Source organism: Dromiciops gliroides, chromosome 3, assembly GCF_019393635.1.
Source record: "Dromiciops gliroides isolate mDroGli1 chromosome 3, mDroGli1.pri, whole genome shotgun sequence".
In the NCBI taxonomy this organism is placed as follows: domain Eukaryota; kingdom Metazoa; phylum Chordata; class Mammalia; order Microbiotheria; family Microbiotheriidae; genus Dromiciops; species Dromiciops gliroides.
The window spans coordinates 570,545,930-570,565,999 of NC_057863.1; the positions used below are offsets into that span (position 1 = coordinate 570,545,930).

Consider the following 20,070-nt stretch of genomic DNA (forward strand, 5'->3'; position numbering starts at 1 on the left):
GCTGCATATGCAGCTTTTAAAATGTGTGTGATCCAGCCACTTAATTATTCACACCACACGTGGAAATCCCCTCTGGACATTCTGTGCACTGGGTGGAAGCCAGAGAACCTGGGAAGAGAGACTTCTTCCTTCCACCTATTCTTGGGCTTGATAAGAATCCGGGGTGGAGGTTGAAGGGGGGCAGCTAGGTGGCGCAGTGGATAAAGCACCGGCCCTGGATTCAGGAGGACCTGAATTCAAATCCGGCCTTAGACACTTGACATTTATTAGCTGTGTGACCCTGGGCAAGTCACTAAACCCTCATTGCCCCACCAAAAATTGAAAAGAAAAGGAAAAGGATAAGTCTCCAACCAACAGCATATGTACTCTTAGATTCTGTTTCTAGTAAAGGCAATTCCTTTTTTTTAGTGGTTTTCTGGAATTTTTTAGTGGAGAGTTCATATTTCCTTTGAAAAAGATGATTATCTGAATTTAGAATCTTTAAATTAGTCTAGAATCTCTAGACTAATACAATTTATTTTCCCCATCTGAATCATTACTTAGCCATCATCAGTAATAGCAGATTTGGCCAAAAAAAAATTCATTAATTACTTAATCATTTAACAAGTATTGATTAAGGCCCTATTATATATTAGGTGCTAGGGATACAATGACAATTCCTGCTCTCAAACAGATCGTATTCCATCCACAGAGGGAGGGAGGTATAATATGTGCATGTATAAGTAAATATAAAACATATATGAAGGGACAGCTAGGTGGCGCAGTGGATAGAGCACCAGCCTTGGATTCAGGAGGACCTGAGTTTAAATCTGGCCTCAGACACATAACACTTACTAGCTGTGTGACCCTAGGCAAGTCACTTAACCCCAATTGCCTTACCAAAACCAAAACCAAAACATATATGAAGTAAATTAAAGGTAACTGGGGGAAAGGCACTAGCAGCTTGGGAGTTGGGGAATGGTGGGCCTCAAGAAGAGGATAATTCTTGAGCCAAGACTTGAAAGAAGCTGGGGAGGGTAAGTAGAGGCCAGTTTTGGCTGGACCATAGTGTTCAACATGTGACAAATCTGCACAGGTAGGCTGAAGAAATCTGGAATCAGGGAGATACATCCTAAGCCAGCCTCAGCCTTCCTAGATGTGTGATCCTGGACAAGTCCCTCTGTCTGTCTCAGTTTCCTTATCTATAAAATGGGCATCATAATAGTACCTACCTCTCAGGGTTGTTCTGAAGATTAAATCAAAATTTGCAAAGTACTTTGCAAACCTTAAAGTGCTTCATAAATACTAGCTATTTTAGGAGAGACACATATGGTGTTTTGGAAGAGCAACATTTAAGATCAGTCTCTGACACCCTCTGGCTGAATGACCCTCAGTGCCCATGAGCTACAGAGCCAATGTGGTTGGTAGAGGGGGTTCTAATTGGTATGGGAGAAACATCTCCTCTGAATTCACATGGTAGGAAAATGCTGCTAGAAATTATGAAGGTAAAAACCTAGGTTTTAGTATTATGCTCAAGCAGAGGTTCAGGCCTCAGAGAAAACCTGACAATAATGAGGGTTCTAAAAAGGCTTCTTATAGGCAAAATTAAATAAGGATGAGAGAAAAATAATTTTTTTACATACTGAAGTCTTGTACTTTCTTCTTAGGCCATAAAAGTTAAATGACAGAGCCATAATCCTAGGTTTCCTTCAATGTCATAAAAGTTGAACAAATTTAGTTAAACAGTCATAATCTCATTCATCTAAAGAAAAAATGTCAGCAAATTCCATAGGTACACTAAGTCAGGTTTCAGATTAAATGAAATTTAGAGGATTGACAAATAGGTTGATTGAAGAGGATTTATATGTTGCCAAGGAATCAGAGAGTTAAAAAATTAAGTCTTAAACAATCTTTCTATAAGAAGCAAAGGAAGAATCTTAAGACTTTTTTTTTTTTAATGGTGAGGCAATAGGGGTTAAGTGACTTGCCTAGGGTCACACAGTTAGTGTCAAGTGTCTGAGGCTGGATTTGAACTCAGGTCCTATTGAATCTAGGGCTGCTGCTCTATCCACTGCGCCACCTAGCTGCCCCAAGAATCTTAAGACTTTTCATTGTTACTTCCCATGGGACAGCTTTTGTTCCAGTGAGGTTAATATTTTGGTGGGGGGGAGGGAATGAGGGTTAAGTGATTTGCCCAGGGTCACATAGCTAGTAAGTGTCAAGTGTCTGAGGCCCGATTTGAATTTGGGCCCTCCTGAATCCAGGACACCTAGCAGCCCCCAGGTGAGGTTAAGTGTCAAGTGTCTGAGGTCGGATTTGAACTCTGGTGCTCCTGAATCCAGAGCTAGTGTTTTATCTACTGTGCCATCTAGCTGCCCCCAGGTCGGCTGTGTTTGTTTTTTTTCCAAATGACTTATTAAAGGGAAAAGACCATTTTTACCTAGGAGAATCAGAGAAGTCTGGCTTCCTAGAAAGAGTAACATTGAAGATGTTGAAAGAAAGGAGAGATTGGAACTGTTGGATATAGGGTTGGGTTGTGGGCAGGTAAGGGGAGATGCTGTGCAGGGAGCAGTAGTATGAACAAAAGAGGGTCTGGAGACAGGGGAAGGCAGGATAAGAATGGGGAATGAAGAGGCATCTATTCTATTTAGAACATAGAGTACATGAGAGTGCTGTACCAGGAGATAAGAATGTTAGAGATCAGAACCAGACTGTCCTACTCTTGAGAGCTTTGGAGCACAGGAATGACTTGATTCCCTGTGTGTTAGAAAGAAATATTACTTTGGCATCTACATGCAGGAGGAATTGGAAAGAGGACATACTGAAGATAGGAAAACTATTTGGGAAACTATTCAGGTCAATTCTTTGTTACAAAAGAATGTTCTAATGGGGGAAGAAGAGGAGTCACTAGAAAGTAACAATGAGGTTTGATTGACTCTTTTTGTGTGTGTGTGTGAGGCAATTGGGGTTAAGTGACTTGCCCAGGGTCACACAGCTAGTAAGTGTTAAGTGTCTGAGGCTGGATTTGAATTCAGGTCCTCCTGAATCCAGGGCCCGTGCTCTATCCACTGCGCCACCTAGCTGCCCCAACAATGAGATTTGAAAAACAAAGCATCAAAACATTAAAAAAAAATTTTTTTTTTTAGTGAGGCAGTTGGGGTTAAGTGACTTGCCCAGGGTCACACAGCTAGTACATGTTAAGTGTCTGAGGTCGGATTTGAACTCAGGTACTCCTGACTGCAGGGCTGGTGCTCTATCCACTGAGCCACCTAGCTGCCTCCAGCATCAAAACATTTTAAAAGTAAACAGTTAAGGCAAGAGGAAATGAGGGCTGTGAAATAAGGTGCTAAAGGTGGGAGTATAGAGGAGGGGTCACATGCAAGACGTATCCCACTGATGGGATTAGGTATGGGGATCAGCTAGTATTTATTTAAAAAATTAAACACTGATTTGTGCCAGGCACTGCCTTAAACACTAAGGAAACAAAGAGCCAAAATACAGTTCTTGCTTCCAAGGAGCTTACAGCCTAAGTAGCCAGACAACATGCAAACAATTATGTACAAACAAGCTACATACAAGATAAATTGGGGATAGTCTCAGAGGTAAATGCTAAAATTAAGGACTGAGAAAGTTTCTTGCAGAGAAGTTGGGACCCAGGGAAGCTAGAAAGCAGGTGATGGAGTTTCAGGAATGAGGCAGACTATGAAAATATGGGAGGAATAGCAAGAAAGTCAGTCAGTGTCACTGGGCAGGGACTGTGGATGGAGCGCTGGCCCTGGAGTCATGAGGACTTGAGTTCAAATCTCACCTCAGGCACTTACTAGCTGTATGACCTTGGCAAGTCACTTAACCCCAATTGCCTTAAACATCTGGGGCCATCGCCAGTCATCCTGATGTATATGTTGCCAATAGACCCAGATGGCTCTGGAGAGGAGAGTGAGGCTGGTGACCTTGCACAGCTCTCCTTCACTTAAATTCAATTCAGAGCAAGTCATGATATCACCCCAATGTCATGGTCCTCTTTGAGAATGAAAGAGAAACAACAGAGGAGTAAAGTATAAGAAGACAGGAAATGTAGGAAGGAGTTAGATTTTATGAAGGACTTTAAAAGCCAACCAGAGGATTTTATATTTGATCTTTGGAGGTAATAAGGAGCCACTGGAGTTTATTGAATAAAGGGGTCACATAGGCAGCCTTTTTTTTCCCAGGGCAGTGAGGGTTAAGTGACTTGTCCAGGGTCACACAGCTAGTAAGTGTCATGTCTGAGGTGGGGTTTGAACTCAGGTCCTCCTGAATCCAAGGCTGGTACTTTATCCACTGTGCCACCTAGCGGCCCCCAGACTTGTGTTTTAGGAAGATCAATCTGATAGCTGGATAGAAGATGGATTGGAGTTGGGAAGAGACAAGACAGGAGACAAATCAAGAGGCTATTTCAACAGTCTAGATGTGACACAATGAGAGTCTGCACCGATGTAGCAGCAGTGCCAAAGGAGAGAAGGGAGCATATATGAGAAATGTTATGAAGGTAGAAATGATAGGACTTGACAGATGATTGAATATTGGGGTGACAGAGTGAGGAGTCAAAAATGTAAGCCTGGGAGGATGTTGTAAGCCCGGGAAGATGGTGACTAGGAAGTTAGGAAGAAGGAAGAATTTAAGGGGGAAAGATAATGAGTCCAGTTTTGGAACTGTTGAATTTAAGATGTCTCTGGGACTTCTGGTTTGTGATATCCAGCAGGCAGTTGGAGATGTGAGCCAGCAGAAATGTTGGGGCTAGACAAGTAGGTCTGAGAGTCATCTGCTTAGAGATGATAATTAAAACCATGGGAATTTGAGATTATCAAGTAAAATAGTATGGATGGGGGCAGCTAGGTGGTATAGTGGATAGAGCACTAGCCTTGGATTCAGGAGGACCTGAGTTGAAATCCAGCCTCAGACACTTAACACTTACTAGCTGTGTGACCCTGGGCAAGTCACTTAACCCTAATTGCCCCCCCCCCCCATAAATTAAAAAATAGTATGGATGGAGAAGAGGGTCCAGAACAGAGATTGGGAAACCAATCATTAATTGCTGTCATGGATGAAGATGCTGGAGAAGAGAAAAAAAAGTGATAAAGGAGGAGAACTAGGAAAGGGCAGCTTCCCCAAAACCAAAAGAGAAGAGGGTCATTAATGATGCCAAAGGTTGCAGAGAGTTCAAGAAGGATAAGGATTGAGAAAAGGTCCTTAGGTTTGACAATTAAGAGATCATTAGTAACTTTGGAGGGAAGCATTTTAGTTGAATGATAAAGTTAGAAGTCAGACTTCAGAGAGTTAAGAAAAGAGTGAGAGGGGAGAAAATGGAGGTATCTATTATAGATGGTGGCAAGGAGTTTAGGTGCTTCCAAAGGGAGGAGAGATAGAAGATAATAGTGGTGAAGATATGGAGACATGGACATATTTGTAGGCAATAGAGAAGCAACCAGAAGAGAAAGAAATTGAAGATTCGAGAGAAAGGATGCTAGAGGGGGCAATCTGCTGGAGAATTAGAATCAAGCAAGATACATGGTTACTGTTGGAGAGATCTTGAGAATTCAATGTTACAGAAGCTAAGGGAAGAAAATTTCCCAAAGGAGGGAGTGATGCACAGCATCAAATGGTACAGAGAAGTCAAGAGAACACTGAATTTGTTGGATTCTCCTCAAACTCTTCTGCAGCCTTTGATGCTGTTGATTCCCCCTTCTCCTTGTTACCCTCTTTTCTCTTGGTTTTTTGAAACACTGCTTTCTCCTGGCTCTCCTTATCAGTCAGTCCATTCCTTAGTCTCCTTTGTTGTATCTTCATCCAGGTCAGGCTGTTTAACTATATGTGAAAAGGAATTAAATTCACTCCAAATTACAGGGTTTTTCTTCACTCCTTTTCTCTTCTCCCTTTAAATTGCTTCATTTGACAATGTCATCAGCTCCCATGGATTTAGTTACCATCTCTATGGTAATGGGGCAGCTAGGTGGCATAGTAGAGTACCAGCCCTTAAGTCAGGAATACTCATCTTCCTGAGTTCAAGTCTGGCTCTACTAGCTATGTGATCCTGGGCAGGTCACTTAACAGTGTTTGCCTCAGTTTCTTCATCTGTAAAATGACCTAGAGAAGGAAATGTCAAATCACTTCAGTGTCTTTGCCAAGAAAACCCTAAATGAGGTGACGAGTTGGACCTGAGTCACCACCAGCATTGTTGTTTAGTCACCTATCCTGCTCTAACCTCTTTGATGTCTTTCAATCTTGTATTTCTTTCTTTCTTTCTTTGCAAGGCAATGAGGGGTTGAGTGACTTGCCCAGGGTCACCAATCTTGTATTTCTAACTGCCTTTCAGACATACCAAACTGGATGTCTAGCAGACATCTTAAATTCAACATGTCCAAACTGAACTAATTTTCTTTCCCCCTAAACCATCCTCTCAATCTCTCAGGTTTACAACATAGGTGTCATCCTCAACTCACTATCTCTTCCACTCATATCCAATTATTTAACAAGATTATCCATTTCACCTTTGCAACATCCCCTTCTCTCCTCTCACACTGCTGCCAATCCTGGGGCTTGGACTCTTGCAATAGCCTGCTGGTGGGCCAGCCTGCCCTCTCTGTACTCCAATCCATTCTCCACTGAAGTGATTTTCCTAAAGCCCCTGCCCAACCATGTCACCTCTACTCAATAGACTCCAGGGGCTCTGTATTGCCTCCTGGATCAAACACAAAGCACTCAGTTTGGCATTCAAAGCCCTTCATAACCAGAGCCCTTCTTAAACTTAAAACTATAAAACTTAAAAGTATATGAAGATGTGACCCTGGGCAAGTCACTTAACCCCCAATGCCCTGCAAAAAAAGAAAAAGAAAGAAAAGTATAAGAAGACTTTACTTCCTGCCACATACTCTTCAATCCAGTTGTTATGGGCTTGGGTACCTCATTTGAATGGCTCTAGGTACCCCCAGAAGTTTTGTGGGGTAAATCAAAAGAACCCTCTCCTTGAGAAACTGTTATGGGCCCAGAGCACCCCAGAAGTTCTCTGGGGTACATCAAGGAACCTTCTTGAGAAGCTAAACCAAAGGACAGACACACCTAGAGAGATAAGTGGAACCAGATCAGACTGAGCTAGCTCCTGGACCCCCACCCTTCATTCTAGTCTCCCTCAACCCTGGGGAGATAAGATTAGGTGTGGCTGCTTCCTTTGTGTTCTGGGGAGAGAGATGGCTTGAGATCTGCAGCCACCCCTCCCCCAACTCCTCCAGCCACCACCAGTGGGGGATGATCCTCCCTCACTAAGGGAACTTTCCACAGTCAGATGGTCACCCCCATCAGTCCTCTATAAAAGTGCCTGTCAGTAAGGACTCCAAACCCCTAACCCCCCTACCCCATTTTCCCCATGACAAAACCAAAGGACGGAGACACCTAAAGAGATAAGGAGCACTTGATCGTGACTGAGTTAGCTCCAGGACCACCACCATCATTCCAGTCTCCCTCACCCCTGGGGAGATGAGATTAGGTGTGGCTGCTGCCTTTGTGGCTGGGGGAGAGAGATGGCTTGAGATCAGCTGCTACCCCTCACAAGGGTGGGGGGGGAATAGTCCTCCCCCGATAAGGGAACTTTCCAGTCAGATGGTCACCCCCATCAGTTCTCTATAAAAGTATCTTAGAGCCATGCCTTCTCCCCATGAGAAAAAGTCCAAGGATTTCTCTCTTGGTTTCCTTTCCCTAGCACCCTAAATAAACAATTTTATTCTAATTGGATTTATGTGTAAGAGGGTGTAATTCTTTAAAGAGGAATTCCTAAGAACCCTTATCCCAAACCCTCACCTATTTCCACATAACACAATGACACTGGTCTCTTTACTTTTCCTCAAAGAAGACAGTTCATCTCTCAACTCCAAGGCATTTTCTTAAACTGACTTCCTTGCCTGGAATTCTCTTCATCTCCGCCTACTCAACTCTGCCTTCCTTCAAGTCCCAACTAAAATTCAATCTTCTGCTTTAAGATTTTTTTGGGGTCTGTTTTGTTTTGCCGGGCAATGAGGATTAAGTGACTTGCCCAGAGTCACACAGCTAGTAAGTGTCTGAAGCCAAATTTGAACTCAGGTCCTCCTGAATCCAGGGCGGGTGCTTTATCCTATCTGCCCCCTTTTGTGTACTTTCTAATGAAATTTGGCACATTTTGCCTCTTCTCATCTCTGGATTTGCAAGCTTCTTGAAGGCAGGCTGGAAGTAGAATCCCACCCTCCACTCGCCCTCCACCCCGCCCCCGAGTACATAGCATTGTGCCTAGCGCAAGAAATCATAACTAGGTTTCGAATTTTATCAGAATCAGGCAAGGAGGATACATGTTGGGCATTTTACGTAGAGTTAAGGGTGGCTTTTTTACATCTAATTTCTTGCTCTTTCTGTTCTTGTCCAGTAGGAATTGTACTATTTTCTTGGGTCAAATTCAGCCCTTGAGAGTAACAGATTCAGGCAACTGGTTTTAACCCCAGCTAATGTGGTTATCAGCCGCAAGTTAGACCTCGGCAGACCTCTCCCCTTTGGGGGACCTCAGTCCCAGTCTCTTGCTCCTTCTCCTCCGATACGAGGGTGCTGCAGGAGGGCGGGGCGCCTCCTCTGCTCCCCGGGGTCCGGGCAGGCACTCCGTCTTGAGAGATGTAGGTGAAGCGGTGTGAAGGGTTGGGCTTTTTTTTTTGTTCCTAAAAATAAAACGAACAAAAAAAAAAGTACAACAATCCAAACCCAACCGTCTCGGAGTCGTCGGTTTCACTGGGAGACTCATTCTGCTCCTCCTCTTCATGCCCAGCCTTGGGCTCCGGGGTGTCTTCCCCCGCCCCCTCCCCGCCCAGGAGGCCCCAGGTACCTCCCCTCTCCCTGCACTGCACGGAGGCGGGCGGAGCACCCGGGCAGGCCCCGGGACCGAGAAGGAAGGGAAGGGGGGGGAGGGACCCAGGGACGGGGAGGCCCGAGAGAGTCACCTCCCCCCGCCTCCCGCGGCCCTCCCACCCTCGGGAGGGGCGAGGGAGGCGGAACAAAGGCGAGGAAGCTCTGGCGAGGCGGTGGCGGCTGCAGGGCCCGAAGAGGGAGGCCGGAGGGCGGGCCGGCTGGCCACCAGGACCAACCTCTCGGCGAGTCCATTTTGTGACTGAAGCAGCCGGGCGCCTGGGAAGCGCAGCTGCGCCACTCGGGCAGCTTGAGCCCGGCTGCTGCCGGCGCACGCACCCCACGAGCAGCTGCAGGTCGGTCTTTCGGGCTGGGGAGAAGGGCTGGTCCGGAGGTGGGCTCCTCCGCGTGCAGCCCCGCGTGCCTCTGGGAGCGGGGGAGACCTTTGGCGGAGCTAGTGGAGGAGCTGTGGACACTGGGGTCGTTGGTCAGGATCCTTGGGGTTAGGGGCTGATGGAGCTGCGTGCTCACACTACAGAAGCCCCAAAGCCTAGGGCCTGGCTTGGCTCCGGGCAGGGCTCGAGAGCTAGACCTGCCACATAACCGGGCATCGTACGGGGAAGATGGTAGGTTACAGAAGGAAGGGCAGGGAAGCCGGTGTAGGGGGGAATTAAATGGAGGGAAAGTCTGGCGTCTGCCTTTGCCTCTGTCCACGTTCCAACAGGCAGGCTTCCTTTTTGGAGTAGGCTGGAAAACCACCTAGGACTTAGTGTCAGGGCCTAGGCGCCCCTTTCCCTCAGAGAGCCCCTCATGTGGATGGTTGACTGCCTGCCTGATGCACAGAGAGTTTGTGTGCCTGCTTTCTAAGCCTTTCAGCACAAGAGACTGAAACAAAACGAGACTTTCTTCATGGTCAAGGCCCATCTTATCTCCTTTCAGCCTAGGTTCTTACCACTGAGTCTGTTTCAAGGCCCTTTCTGCTTAAATCAGGTCCTTGACCTGTTCAGGCTTTGTAATTTGAGCTGTGGAGTGCTCCTGTTTATTTAAATTTGGAAGCAGAGGGAGAGGGGTCCTCTGGCCAGCAGTAACTAGGATTGTAGATTTTAAAGATGAAAGAGCTTTTAGAGCCCATCTAATCCAATCCCTTCATTTTACAGATGAGGAAACTGAGGCACAGATCAGTTCATTAACTGTCCAGATCACATAAAGAATGTGAATCTCGGCCAATGACTACAAATTCAGTACTTTTTGAGATCTGTCCTAATAAGATTTCTTTTTGATCGCTTGTCTGGGCTTTCTTGTACAGTAGATTTTTAAAACACCTACTTTGCTGCAGTGTCTGTGGAATAAGATTGGCATTGTGGCTGGTCTTCTATTTTTTCCACTTTCCAGGTTTACCTTTCTTATCTCCTTCCACTGCATCCTAGTTCTATCTGATCTATAGCCATCACAACAATATTAGTTCACCCTCAACATGGAATACTTTATGGGTACAAAACACTTTGCAAGGTTACTAATGTCATTAATAATAATGCAAATAATAACTACAATTTCATAGTATATGTTGTTAAAAACATTTTATACATATTTTAGTTCATTTGATCCTCATAATAACCTTGTATGGTGGGATAGACCCCAGACCTTTGTATGTTTTAGGGAAGGCTTAAGAGCTGTAAATAGTAAAAATTCTTTCCTGTAAATGCTCCCTCCCCCCCTTCTCCCTTGCATTTTGTGCTCTAGGAATCTACCTGCTGTGTTTACTTTTAGTTCTGGGGGAGCCAGTTAGGTTAGTTAAGTCTAGGTACACTGTTCTAAGTAGTTAAAGCCATAATTTATTCTTTACCTAGGCATATTTCTCCATATCTGGACTTGGGAGGACTTGTCAGTTAACTAGTTATGTTGCTTTTTCTTTTTTCCCCTTCCTCTCTCTTTCTCCTTCCTTTTTCTCTTTCTTTGCTTATTAACATCCTCTTTCTCCCTACCATAAGAAACAAAACAAAATAACTGGTTCCTACCAGTTGACTGGATTCACCCTACCTGTCTGCCTACTCTCTTTAGTTCCCACCCATTCTTAATTTCCCTTGTCCCTGGTCCTCCTGTCACAGAACCTTTGTCCCAAATGTCCCATAGTCCATTATATTAATAATACACAACTCTCAACTCCTTGCCTTTAAATTTGATAAGTATATCACCTAAGCCTTTATCTCAGACATTGAAAAAAAAAAAAGGTTAAACGGTAAAGGGCCAAGTACGGCTAAGTCCCAGCTTATCTGTAACTAACTAGTATATCCTTGGGTAAGTCACTTGACCCATCAAAAAAATAAAATTGATTATATCTTTAAAAAAAATCAGATCTATTTCATTGGTGTTGGGAACTCACACTAATGCAGATCACAACTGCTCTACTTTTTTGTCTTAGAAACTTGCTTGGGGGCACTGAGAGGTGAAGGATAAACTAATGTGTTGAGACAGAACTGGACCTCAGGTCTTCCCCCTTCCAAAACTATCACTCTAGCCAATGTACCAGGGTTCATAAGTTACATTTTTGGGCTCATATTTGATCCAAGGATCATAGATCTAGAGAGGGACTGAGTTGTCTAGTTCAGCTCCCTCACATTTTATAGATGAGGAAACTGAGGTCCAGTCGGTAGTAAGTGCCTCGGTTGAGGTTTGGGCTGTTTCTCTGACTCCAGTCTTGTGCTCACTGTAGTGTACCACACATTGCCTCCCTCTTATCACTGGATCTGCCACAATACTGAATTCTCCAATTTTGATTTTCATGCTAGAAAGATTTGTCATATTGTCTTAGATGTGAAATGAGGACCCAGATCTTGTGTATAGCCCTGCACTTTTTCAATATTTAACCAATGACAGATATATCTTGTTTGCAGAATATTTTATTAGCAGTGTCTGGTATGTGATAGATGTCTAATAAATATTGATTGATCCAAGTTGGTCATAAAGCCATTCTCTGTAGTGTGAATATTTTTCCCTTGGTTTCAATTACACTATTAGATTACATTTCTAGGTAAAAGCCAAGTTGGAGATTTGGGGTGAGGACAAGTTTAATGGAACATAGTAAAGCTTGCTGATTAGTGAACCATTTCTTCTTTCTTGCATTTTGCAGCACTTTCCCAATACTGGCTCCCCCCACCTTTTTTTTGGTTGAGCTCATTGCTTATGTGGCACCCTCCATCTTTGTGTGTATATACACATGTGTAAATATGCATATGTCTATATACATTTATGTTTTTGCATATGCATACATTTTTGGGAGGGTTTTGGGGGGGGCAGGGCAACAGGGTTAAGTGACTTGCCCAGGGTCACAAAGCTAGTAAGTGTCAAGTGTCCGAGGCTGGATTTGAACTCAGGCCCTCCTGAGTCTAGGGCTGGTGTTTTATTTACTGCACCACCTAGCTGCCCCTGTGTATGCATACATTTGGAAATGCTTTAGAATTTACAAAGCTTTCCTCATAGCTGTGAGGTAGGTAGTACCATTACGTTTGGAGGATGATTTAACTGAGGCTACAGAAGGTTAAGTGACTTCTAATGTCATCTGGCAATAGAGCTGACATAAACAGAAGTCTGCTCATGCCAACTCTAGTGATCTTGCCACTACTACAATGCTCTATGAATACCATTTTACAAAGAGCTTATGCACATTTGTTTGCCATGTCAAAATCATCTCAGATGTTAGGTATAATTTTGGTGGTTAATACTTCTTACCATCGTAAAATGTCTTTTAAGCATTTGTTTACAGTAAGGAGAAGGATGGTAAAGGAAGCTGTTAATCTACTGTAATAACTGTTTATAAGTATTTTTTGAAAGCTATCTTCTCTGCCCTACATCTGAGTTTACAGTACTTAACCATCTTATCTTTTTATATATATATTTATAATATACATATTATATATAATATGTATATATATTTGTAATATTATTGGTCTTTGTTAATGTCTTATCTCTTAGCAAATTGTAAACTCATTGCAAGGGACTGTTTCTTATTTGTCTTTGTCTCTTTCCTGCCTTCTGTCACTCTGTGACATTTAATACATGTTTGTGGAATGAATAAATGAATGGTTGTTTAAAATGCAAAGTGACCACCATGGAAACCACATCATAGCTTTATGTTGGTTACATGGGTTCTTTTACCAAAAAAGTTATATATAGTTATGAGAAAGAAAATGTATTTTCCTATTTCACCTTAGCCTACTTAAACTTTAATTGGGAGGAAAAAAAGTAAATGGAAAACACAACTCTATTCATAAAACTCTTAGTGGAGATCAGTAATTTTAACCTCAACTCTAAACTCTTACTTATTACAGGTTTAAATAGATATTGTCAGTGAGCAGGGGTTGATAAAGGTTATGGGGGAAAGAACTGAAATATATTTGTTATACCATGTCATTTTGTCTGTTTTTCATAGACTTGATAATTAAGAAGAGACATCTGACCTATTCAATATCCTTACCCTGACTTTACCTTGAACCTCCTTTTCCAGATTCAAAGGATAACAATTATGAATGACTTTTGTTAAATTACATTGGAAAACGAAGAAAAAAGAAATAAAAGAAGGAAAGAGATTGAGAAGCAAAGTATAGGGAGGGCAGGAATGGGAGAAAAGCAAAAGACTGAATGAAGCTGCACTGAGAGCATAAGAATAGGATTGGCAATAGGCAGTAGAAGGATAAAAAGTGATATAAAGAGAAGGGAGCAAATCCTAGGAGACCTTTCAGTTGTCAGCAAAAGTTGGAAATGTTATTTAAAAATAATAAAAACTAAGTGTTAACTTTTAACCATAAATCATGAGGTACTATTCAACATAGATGCATACAGTACTTTTGAATAGCTATTTGCACTGGACATTTAAAAAATCATGTAGATTACTAGCCATGGGACCCTGGGCAAATCACTTAATCCTCATTCTCCCCCCGCCCCCCCCCCCAAAAAAAATCAGTGCTGAACTCTAACATCCTCTTCTGAGTCCTTTTTTTTTTTTTTTTTTGGGCAGGGAAGTGAATGAGGGTTAAGTGACTTGCCCATGGTCACACAGCTAGTAAGTGTCTGAGGCCAGATTTGATCTCAGGTCTTCCTGAATCCAGGGCCAGTGCTTTATACACTGCGTCACCTAGCTGCCCCCGACAGTATAATCTTAAAGTAAAAATGTAACCTGAATAAAGGGAGCACCTCTCCAGTTTGTGAAGTCATTATACTTCAGTTGATTTTATTTTTTGGTTTGGTGGTTTTTTTTGTTTTTTTTTGGCCTATAGCATAGCAGCTAGATGGTGTAGTGGATCAGAGGGCTGGACCTAGAGTCAGGAAGACCCGAGTTCAAATATGACCTTAGACCTTACTAGCTGTGACTGTGAACAACTCACTTAATCTCTGCCTTCCTCACTTTCTTTGTTAAGGATCAATAAGGATCAATTGAGATAATAACCATCATAACAAAATGCTTAGCAGGGTGTTTGGCATATAGTAAGCACCAAGAAAATTAATTAAATGTGCGCAAATTATTATTAGTTGTTACCTCTTACCTAGGTTTTTATCATGAAAAGTGTTCTTAATGATCATTATGAAGAGATCTAATCCTAAAGTAGAGTAAGATAAGTCCTTCCAAGTAAGATTGATTAGTAAGCCTGGAAGTAGTTTTAGATAAAAAGAGAGGGAGAAACATAGAATTATGCTAAAGTTATTCAAAAATTTCCCTATGAGGCACATGTCTCAAGAAGGACAAATATAGAAAGGTCCATAAGCACTTTTTGTGGTAGCAATGAATTGTAGACAAAGATGGTGCCCATTAATTGTTGAGTGGCTAAACAAATTAAGGCATATGAATGTAATGGAATATAAAAATAGCAATGAATGAAGATTTCAGAGAAACATGAAAAAATTGATAAGGACTAATGCAGGGTGAAGTAGGCAGAACCAGGAAAATATGAATAATGACAGTAAAATTCTAAATGGAAAGAATAAAACTAAGACTGAACACAAATTATAACCACCAAGCTTGACCCCAGAGGATTAAGACTCCCCCCCCCCCTTCATTGGAATAAAAAAAAGTTGGCTCTCTGAGTAGGGGTCAGGGAACACATATAATTGGAAGTGAATATGGTATAGAAACAAAAGGCATGAATTAAATTTTCTTTAAAAATTAGAATACTTTAGTTTCCTCATCTGCAAAATAGCGATTATAATACTTGAATCTAAGTTAAGAATGAATCTATTAGGGTACCTGCCCCAGAGTCAGGAGGACCTGAGTTCAAATCCAGCCTCAGACACTTAACACTTAGTAGCTGTGTGACCCTGGGCAAGTCAGAACCCTGATTGCCTCGCCCCCCCCCCCCAAAAAAAAGAATGAATCTATTTTATTTCATTTTTAGTTCTCTACAAAGTAGAAAATGTCTTTGCCCCCTTTTACCTAACAAACATTTATTAAGTACCTGCTATGTGTGAAACATCAACTTGGTCCTTTTAGTAATAGTAACAATAATAATTAAGCTCTCTAAGATATGTAAAGTACTTTGAAAATATTATCTCAATTAGGACAAAAACCCTGGGAGGAAGGTGATCCTGGCCATTTTACAGATGAGGAAACTGAAGCTGACAGAAGTTAAATGACTTGCCTAGGATTATACAGCCAGCGAAGTGTCTGATGTAGGATTTGAACTCTGGTTTTCTGACTCCGGGTCCAAAGTTTATCCACTCTGCCACCTAGCTGCCTCTTTTATTTTCCTAATGATAGTTAGAAGGAAAAAATAAAGGCTGATATGTGACTTTACAATGCTGTCATTCTGCTTATGATAGCACATGTAGTGGTATTAAATCCACCCTTTTCTGCTTTTATAATTAATATGAGTAATCTTGACTGGACACATGCTTATTTCCATGATGAGTTAAATTAGTTTTTAAAAATCACCAATAAAATAGGGGATTTTTTGGTGGGGGGGGGCGTTAACTATCCTAGCAGGGCCTGCTCTGGTACTGGCATTTTTCTCTTCGAGGCTCCTCTATCTTTCTCTCTATCCCACAAAAGGTGTTACTTTTCAGTTTTAGTTCATGACTTAATGTCAAGTCAAGGAAACATAAACCATTATTTCTTTTTATGGGAATTACAGTGCATATATAATCACATTTACACATTCAGTGTAAAAGACACTTATTATATAACCACTTTGGTGCTAACAACTTTCTATAAAATCTTGAATTTTGCTTGAATAATGCTATCAAGGAACTGAGATTAAAATTTACTACAGAGAGGTGGTAGGCACATGGGTAAATTCTTTTCCAGTTTTTTTAATTGTTGGTGCAAAGAAGGTTGACATTTTTAAAGGATCGTTAAACATTATATTTACATGGATGTATACTGAGTGGGGCTGTGAAGATATCTTGCCAATAGTAATTGTAAAGCTGTGAGTTGATTAGGGCCTTTTAAGTTAAGTTGTTTTTCATTCTTCAATTTCTCTTTCTGGTATCTTTTCCACTAGTAAACACCAGAGTTTTCTCTGTTCGTATTACAGTTTCCGTTGGTTAAAACCCCTCTCTATTTGTGTGCTAGGAGTAACTTTCCTTCTGATTCCTTGACTAAGTGCAGAATCCTTTTCTTCTCCATACCTCATTTAATTTGTAATCCTGGATATAAGCCTCAGAAAATACTGGCCTGGCTAGTGGGAATTCCCTTTCTGTTATTCCTGATGCCCATATAACCATTGTCTTAGTGCCATGTTTGTAAATTATCTTATCATAATAAAGGAACAGAAGCCAGACTGTGCCAAAACTGTGGACTAGATAACTGGGCCTGTACTGGCTGGGAGAAATTTGGGGGAAGGAAAAGGCTGGGGTGCAATGAGTACCTATTTTTTTTACCTTAAAAGTAGTTGATACACCCAGCATTTTACTTTCAGCGTTTACTTTGGTAGTTTGTACTTCAAGTGATCTAATTTTAAAATTACACTTGTTTTTTCCTTGATTACTTTGTGACTTTTAAAAAGGGCCCATAAATTACTTTTTTTTGGATTGCTTTTTAATTATTTGCTTTGATTCATACTTTAAATGATAATTTATTAATTTAATACAGACTGTCTACCAGTCTTTGGTGAGAGGGGCAGCTACGTGGCACAGTGGATAAAGCACTGGCCCTGGATTCTGGAGGACCTGAGTTCAAATCTGGTCTCATACACTTGACACTTACTTGCTGTGTGACCCTGAGCAAGTCACTTAACCTTCATTGCCCTGCAAAAAAAAGGGGGGGGGGAAGACAAGGAAATCTTCAGTTTACCTTGTATGGAGATGTTTACTTGCCCAAATAAGCCTAGCAAACAGGCAGGAAATAGAAATACACTTTAAATAACCTTAATTCATTTCCCATCTTATCAGTGTCAGTTTTACCTGTAATTCCTAAAGATGATTACTCTGGTTCCTTGTCACAGCCTGCCTCACACAACAAGATGCTGTGCAGGCCTGACCTGAATTTGTATTACTGTACTCCTTACTTTTAAAGTAGTCCTACAGTGCTTTTTTTATAAGAGCCTACAGTTCACTTTTGTTCTTTGGGAGAGGAAAGAGCTTGTTCTGTTCAAACACTGAGTAGCTTTGTTCCTGATAGCTAGTGGTCAGCTCCCTGTTTTAAAACAATCCATGGGTGCCACAAGCTTAACTTGCAATTGTCTCCTAGTCCTTACTCAGCCTCAGCCAACACTTGTGTTGGGGAGGCCACAAAGAGGCCTTGTGTCCTGGGCCTTTTAACAAGGCCTGTTTAACAGTCCCTGTGGGATGTCTATAGGTTTGCCTATCAGTGGGTTTGCTAGCACATGTGAGGCCGACTTTAATATACTGCTCCTGATCGATCCAGTGTGCAGAATCTGGATCCAGTAGTATGATCAAAGAGAAGACAGAGAAGAGAAACACTGAGACAGAGCAGTACTGAGTAATGACAGCTTTAACGGCAGTTTCCAGAGAAAGTTTAGCAGTTTGTAGGATTCAGACCATCATTTTAGATTAATGAGCATATGAGTCTCCTAATTATTACTAGCCCTTAGTGGAGACCACTGACTAAGTTAAATCAATAAAATGTTTTTCTCCCTCCCTCTTTGAACAGGATATGATGGAGCTGCTGGAGGAAGACCTCACATGCCCTATTTGTTGCAGCTTGTTTGATGATCCCCGGGTTTTGCCCTGCTCTCACAATTTCTGCAAAAAATGCCTGGAAGGTATCTTGGAGGGCAATGTCCGGAATATGCTGTGGAGACAATCCCCTTTCAAATGCCCCACTTGCCGGAAGGAAACTTCAGCTACAGGAGTCAATAGTCTGCAGGTCAATTACTCCCTGAAGGGAATCGTGGAAAAATACAACAAGATCAAAATCTCTCCCAAAATGCCTGTGTGTAAGGGTCATGTAGGACAGCCCCTCAACATCTTCTGCTTGACAGACATGCAGCTGATCTGTGGGGTATGTGCCACTCGTGGCAGTCATACCAAGCACGTCTTCTGCTCTATTGAAGATGCCTATGCTCAGGAAAGGAGTGCCTTTGAATCACTCTTCCAAGGTTTTGAGACCTGGCATAGGGGAGATGCTCTTTCTCGTCTGGACACCTTAGAGACAAGCAAGAGGAAATCCCTACAACTCCTGACTAAGGATTCAGATAAGGTGAAGGAGTTCTTTGAGAAACTGCAGCACACTTTAGAGCAGAAGAAGAATGAGATCCTATCTGATTTTGAGACCATGAAGCTAGCAGTCATGCAGACCTATGACCCAGAGATCAACAAGCTCAATACAATCTTGCAGGAGCAGCGGATGGCTTTTAACATTGCCGAAGCCTTCAAGGATGTATCAGAACCCATTGTATTCCTACAGCAGATGCAGGAATTTAGGGAAAAAATCAAAGTCATCAAGGAGACTCCTTTACCTTCCTCTAATTTACCTGTAAACCCTATATTTAAGAACTTTGATACTAGTCAGTGGGAGGGAATAAAACTGGTAGATGTGGACAAAATGTCATTGCCTCAAGAAACTATCTCATTTACCAGCAAGATTCCTTGGAGCTTCTATCAAATATTTGTAATACTCTGTCTTCTTGGCCTTCTTGTTTACTTCACTCCTACAGTGTCCCTGGATGGGTCTTTATTTAATGATTTCTCAGTTTGGAAAGCCCATCTTTCCAGCTTCAGCTCCTGTTATCTAACAGAATCAGCCGAAATTGCAGATCAAGCAATTTTATACTGGGAACAGGTGGTGGATGGGGTTTTTGTTTTCAGTGAAAGGTTCAAGAATTACACTTTGGTGTTACTGAATGGTGTGGCAGAATTTGTTTGCAAATATAAACTATTATAAAAATCTGTTGCAAGTACACAATCCTATTTCTTTTTGTCCCTAGCTGACAGAATTAACCTACAACTGTGAAAAACAGATTAAAAAAAATACTTGTTAAAGAACACATGCTTTAAACTAGTGGCTCAGTTGGAATAGCTTCTGGTAGAGCTATCTTTATACAAAAGTATTCCCATGGAACCAACATATCCTGCATGTGTATATTGTTTAAGAAACTAAATGTTTTTTTAAAAACAGGCCTTTCCCTCCCCCAAGTTGATTTTGTTTCAGGTTGTGACAAAAATGGAAAACACAATGAAAATGTGATCTATAACATTTTGTACAGATTGCACTCCAGTAGTAAAAACTAATTATTTCGGGGCAGCTAGGTGGTGCAGTGGATGGAGTACCAGTCCTGGATTCAGGAGGATCTGAGTTCAAATGTGGCCTCAGACACTTGACACTTACTAGCTGTGTGACCCTGGGCAAGTGATTTGCCCCCAATTGCCTCACCAAGGGGAAAAAAAACCCAACTAATCATTTCACAATCATGCAGTAGAGATTGTGCTTGGAAAGTGCCATTTTTTTCTGTTCATTTCTATTCATTTTCTATTCATTTGAACAGCTGAACTAATTTGATTTCAGTTTTTAAAAATCTAGTAATGGTTCATTTATTGTTGAATCTTTGTGTTAACTAAAATAACTAGTTTCCTTTTTTTTTTTTGGGTGGGGGTATATTAATATTTCCAGCTTACTCCCCTCCCCTTAATGTAAGTTATCCTTAATGTACTCTGCCCTATTATATTCTTAAGTGATCTTTAAATATCTTAAAATATCAGAGCCCATGTGGTGTAGAACTATCCTTGAAAATGTTGTTTTTGATATTGGTTTTAGAT

General features: G+C 41.7%; 1 protein-coding gene across 3 annotated transcripts in view; it reads left to right on the forward strand.

Moving 5' to 3' along the window:
- TRIM13 (tripartite motif containing 13) overlaps nucleotides 1-19,201 on the forward strand; it is a 63,383-nt gene extending 44,182 nt beyond the window's left edge. The window contains exons 1-2 of one of the 3 annotated variants that reach the window (XM_043997501.1): nucleotides 8,942-9,224; nucleotides 17,966-19,201. In XM_043997501.1, the coding sequence (XP_043853436.1) occupies nucleotides 17,969-19,198 (1,230 nt within the window). In that variant the 5' untranslated portion in view covers nucleotides 8,942-9,224; nucleotides 17,966-17,968 and the 3' untranslated portion in view covers nucleotides 19,199-19,201. Of the gene's footprint in view, nucleotides 1-8,941; nucleotides 9,225-9,476; nucleotides 9,495-17,965 lie in introns of those variants that run through there. The other 2 variants (XM_043997500.1, XM_043997502.1) reach the window with 2 other exon arrangements.
- The last annotated feature ends 869 nt before the right edge of the window (nucleotides 19,202-20,070 follow it).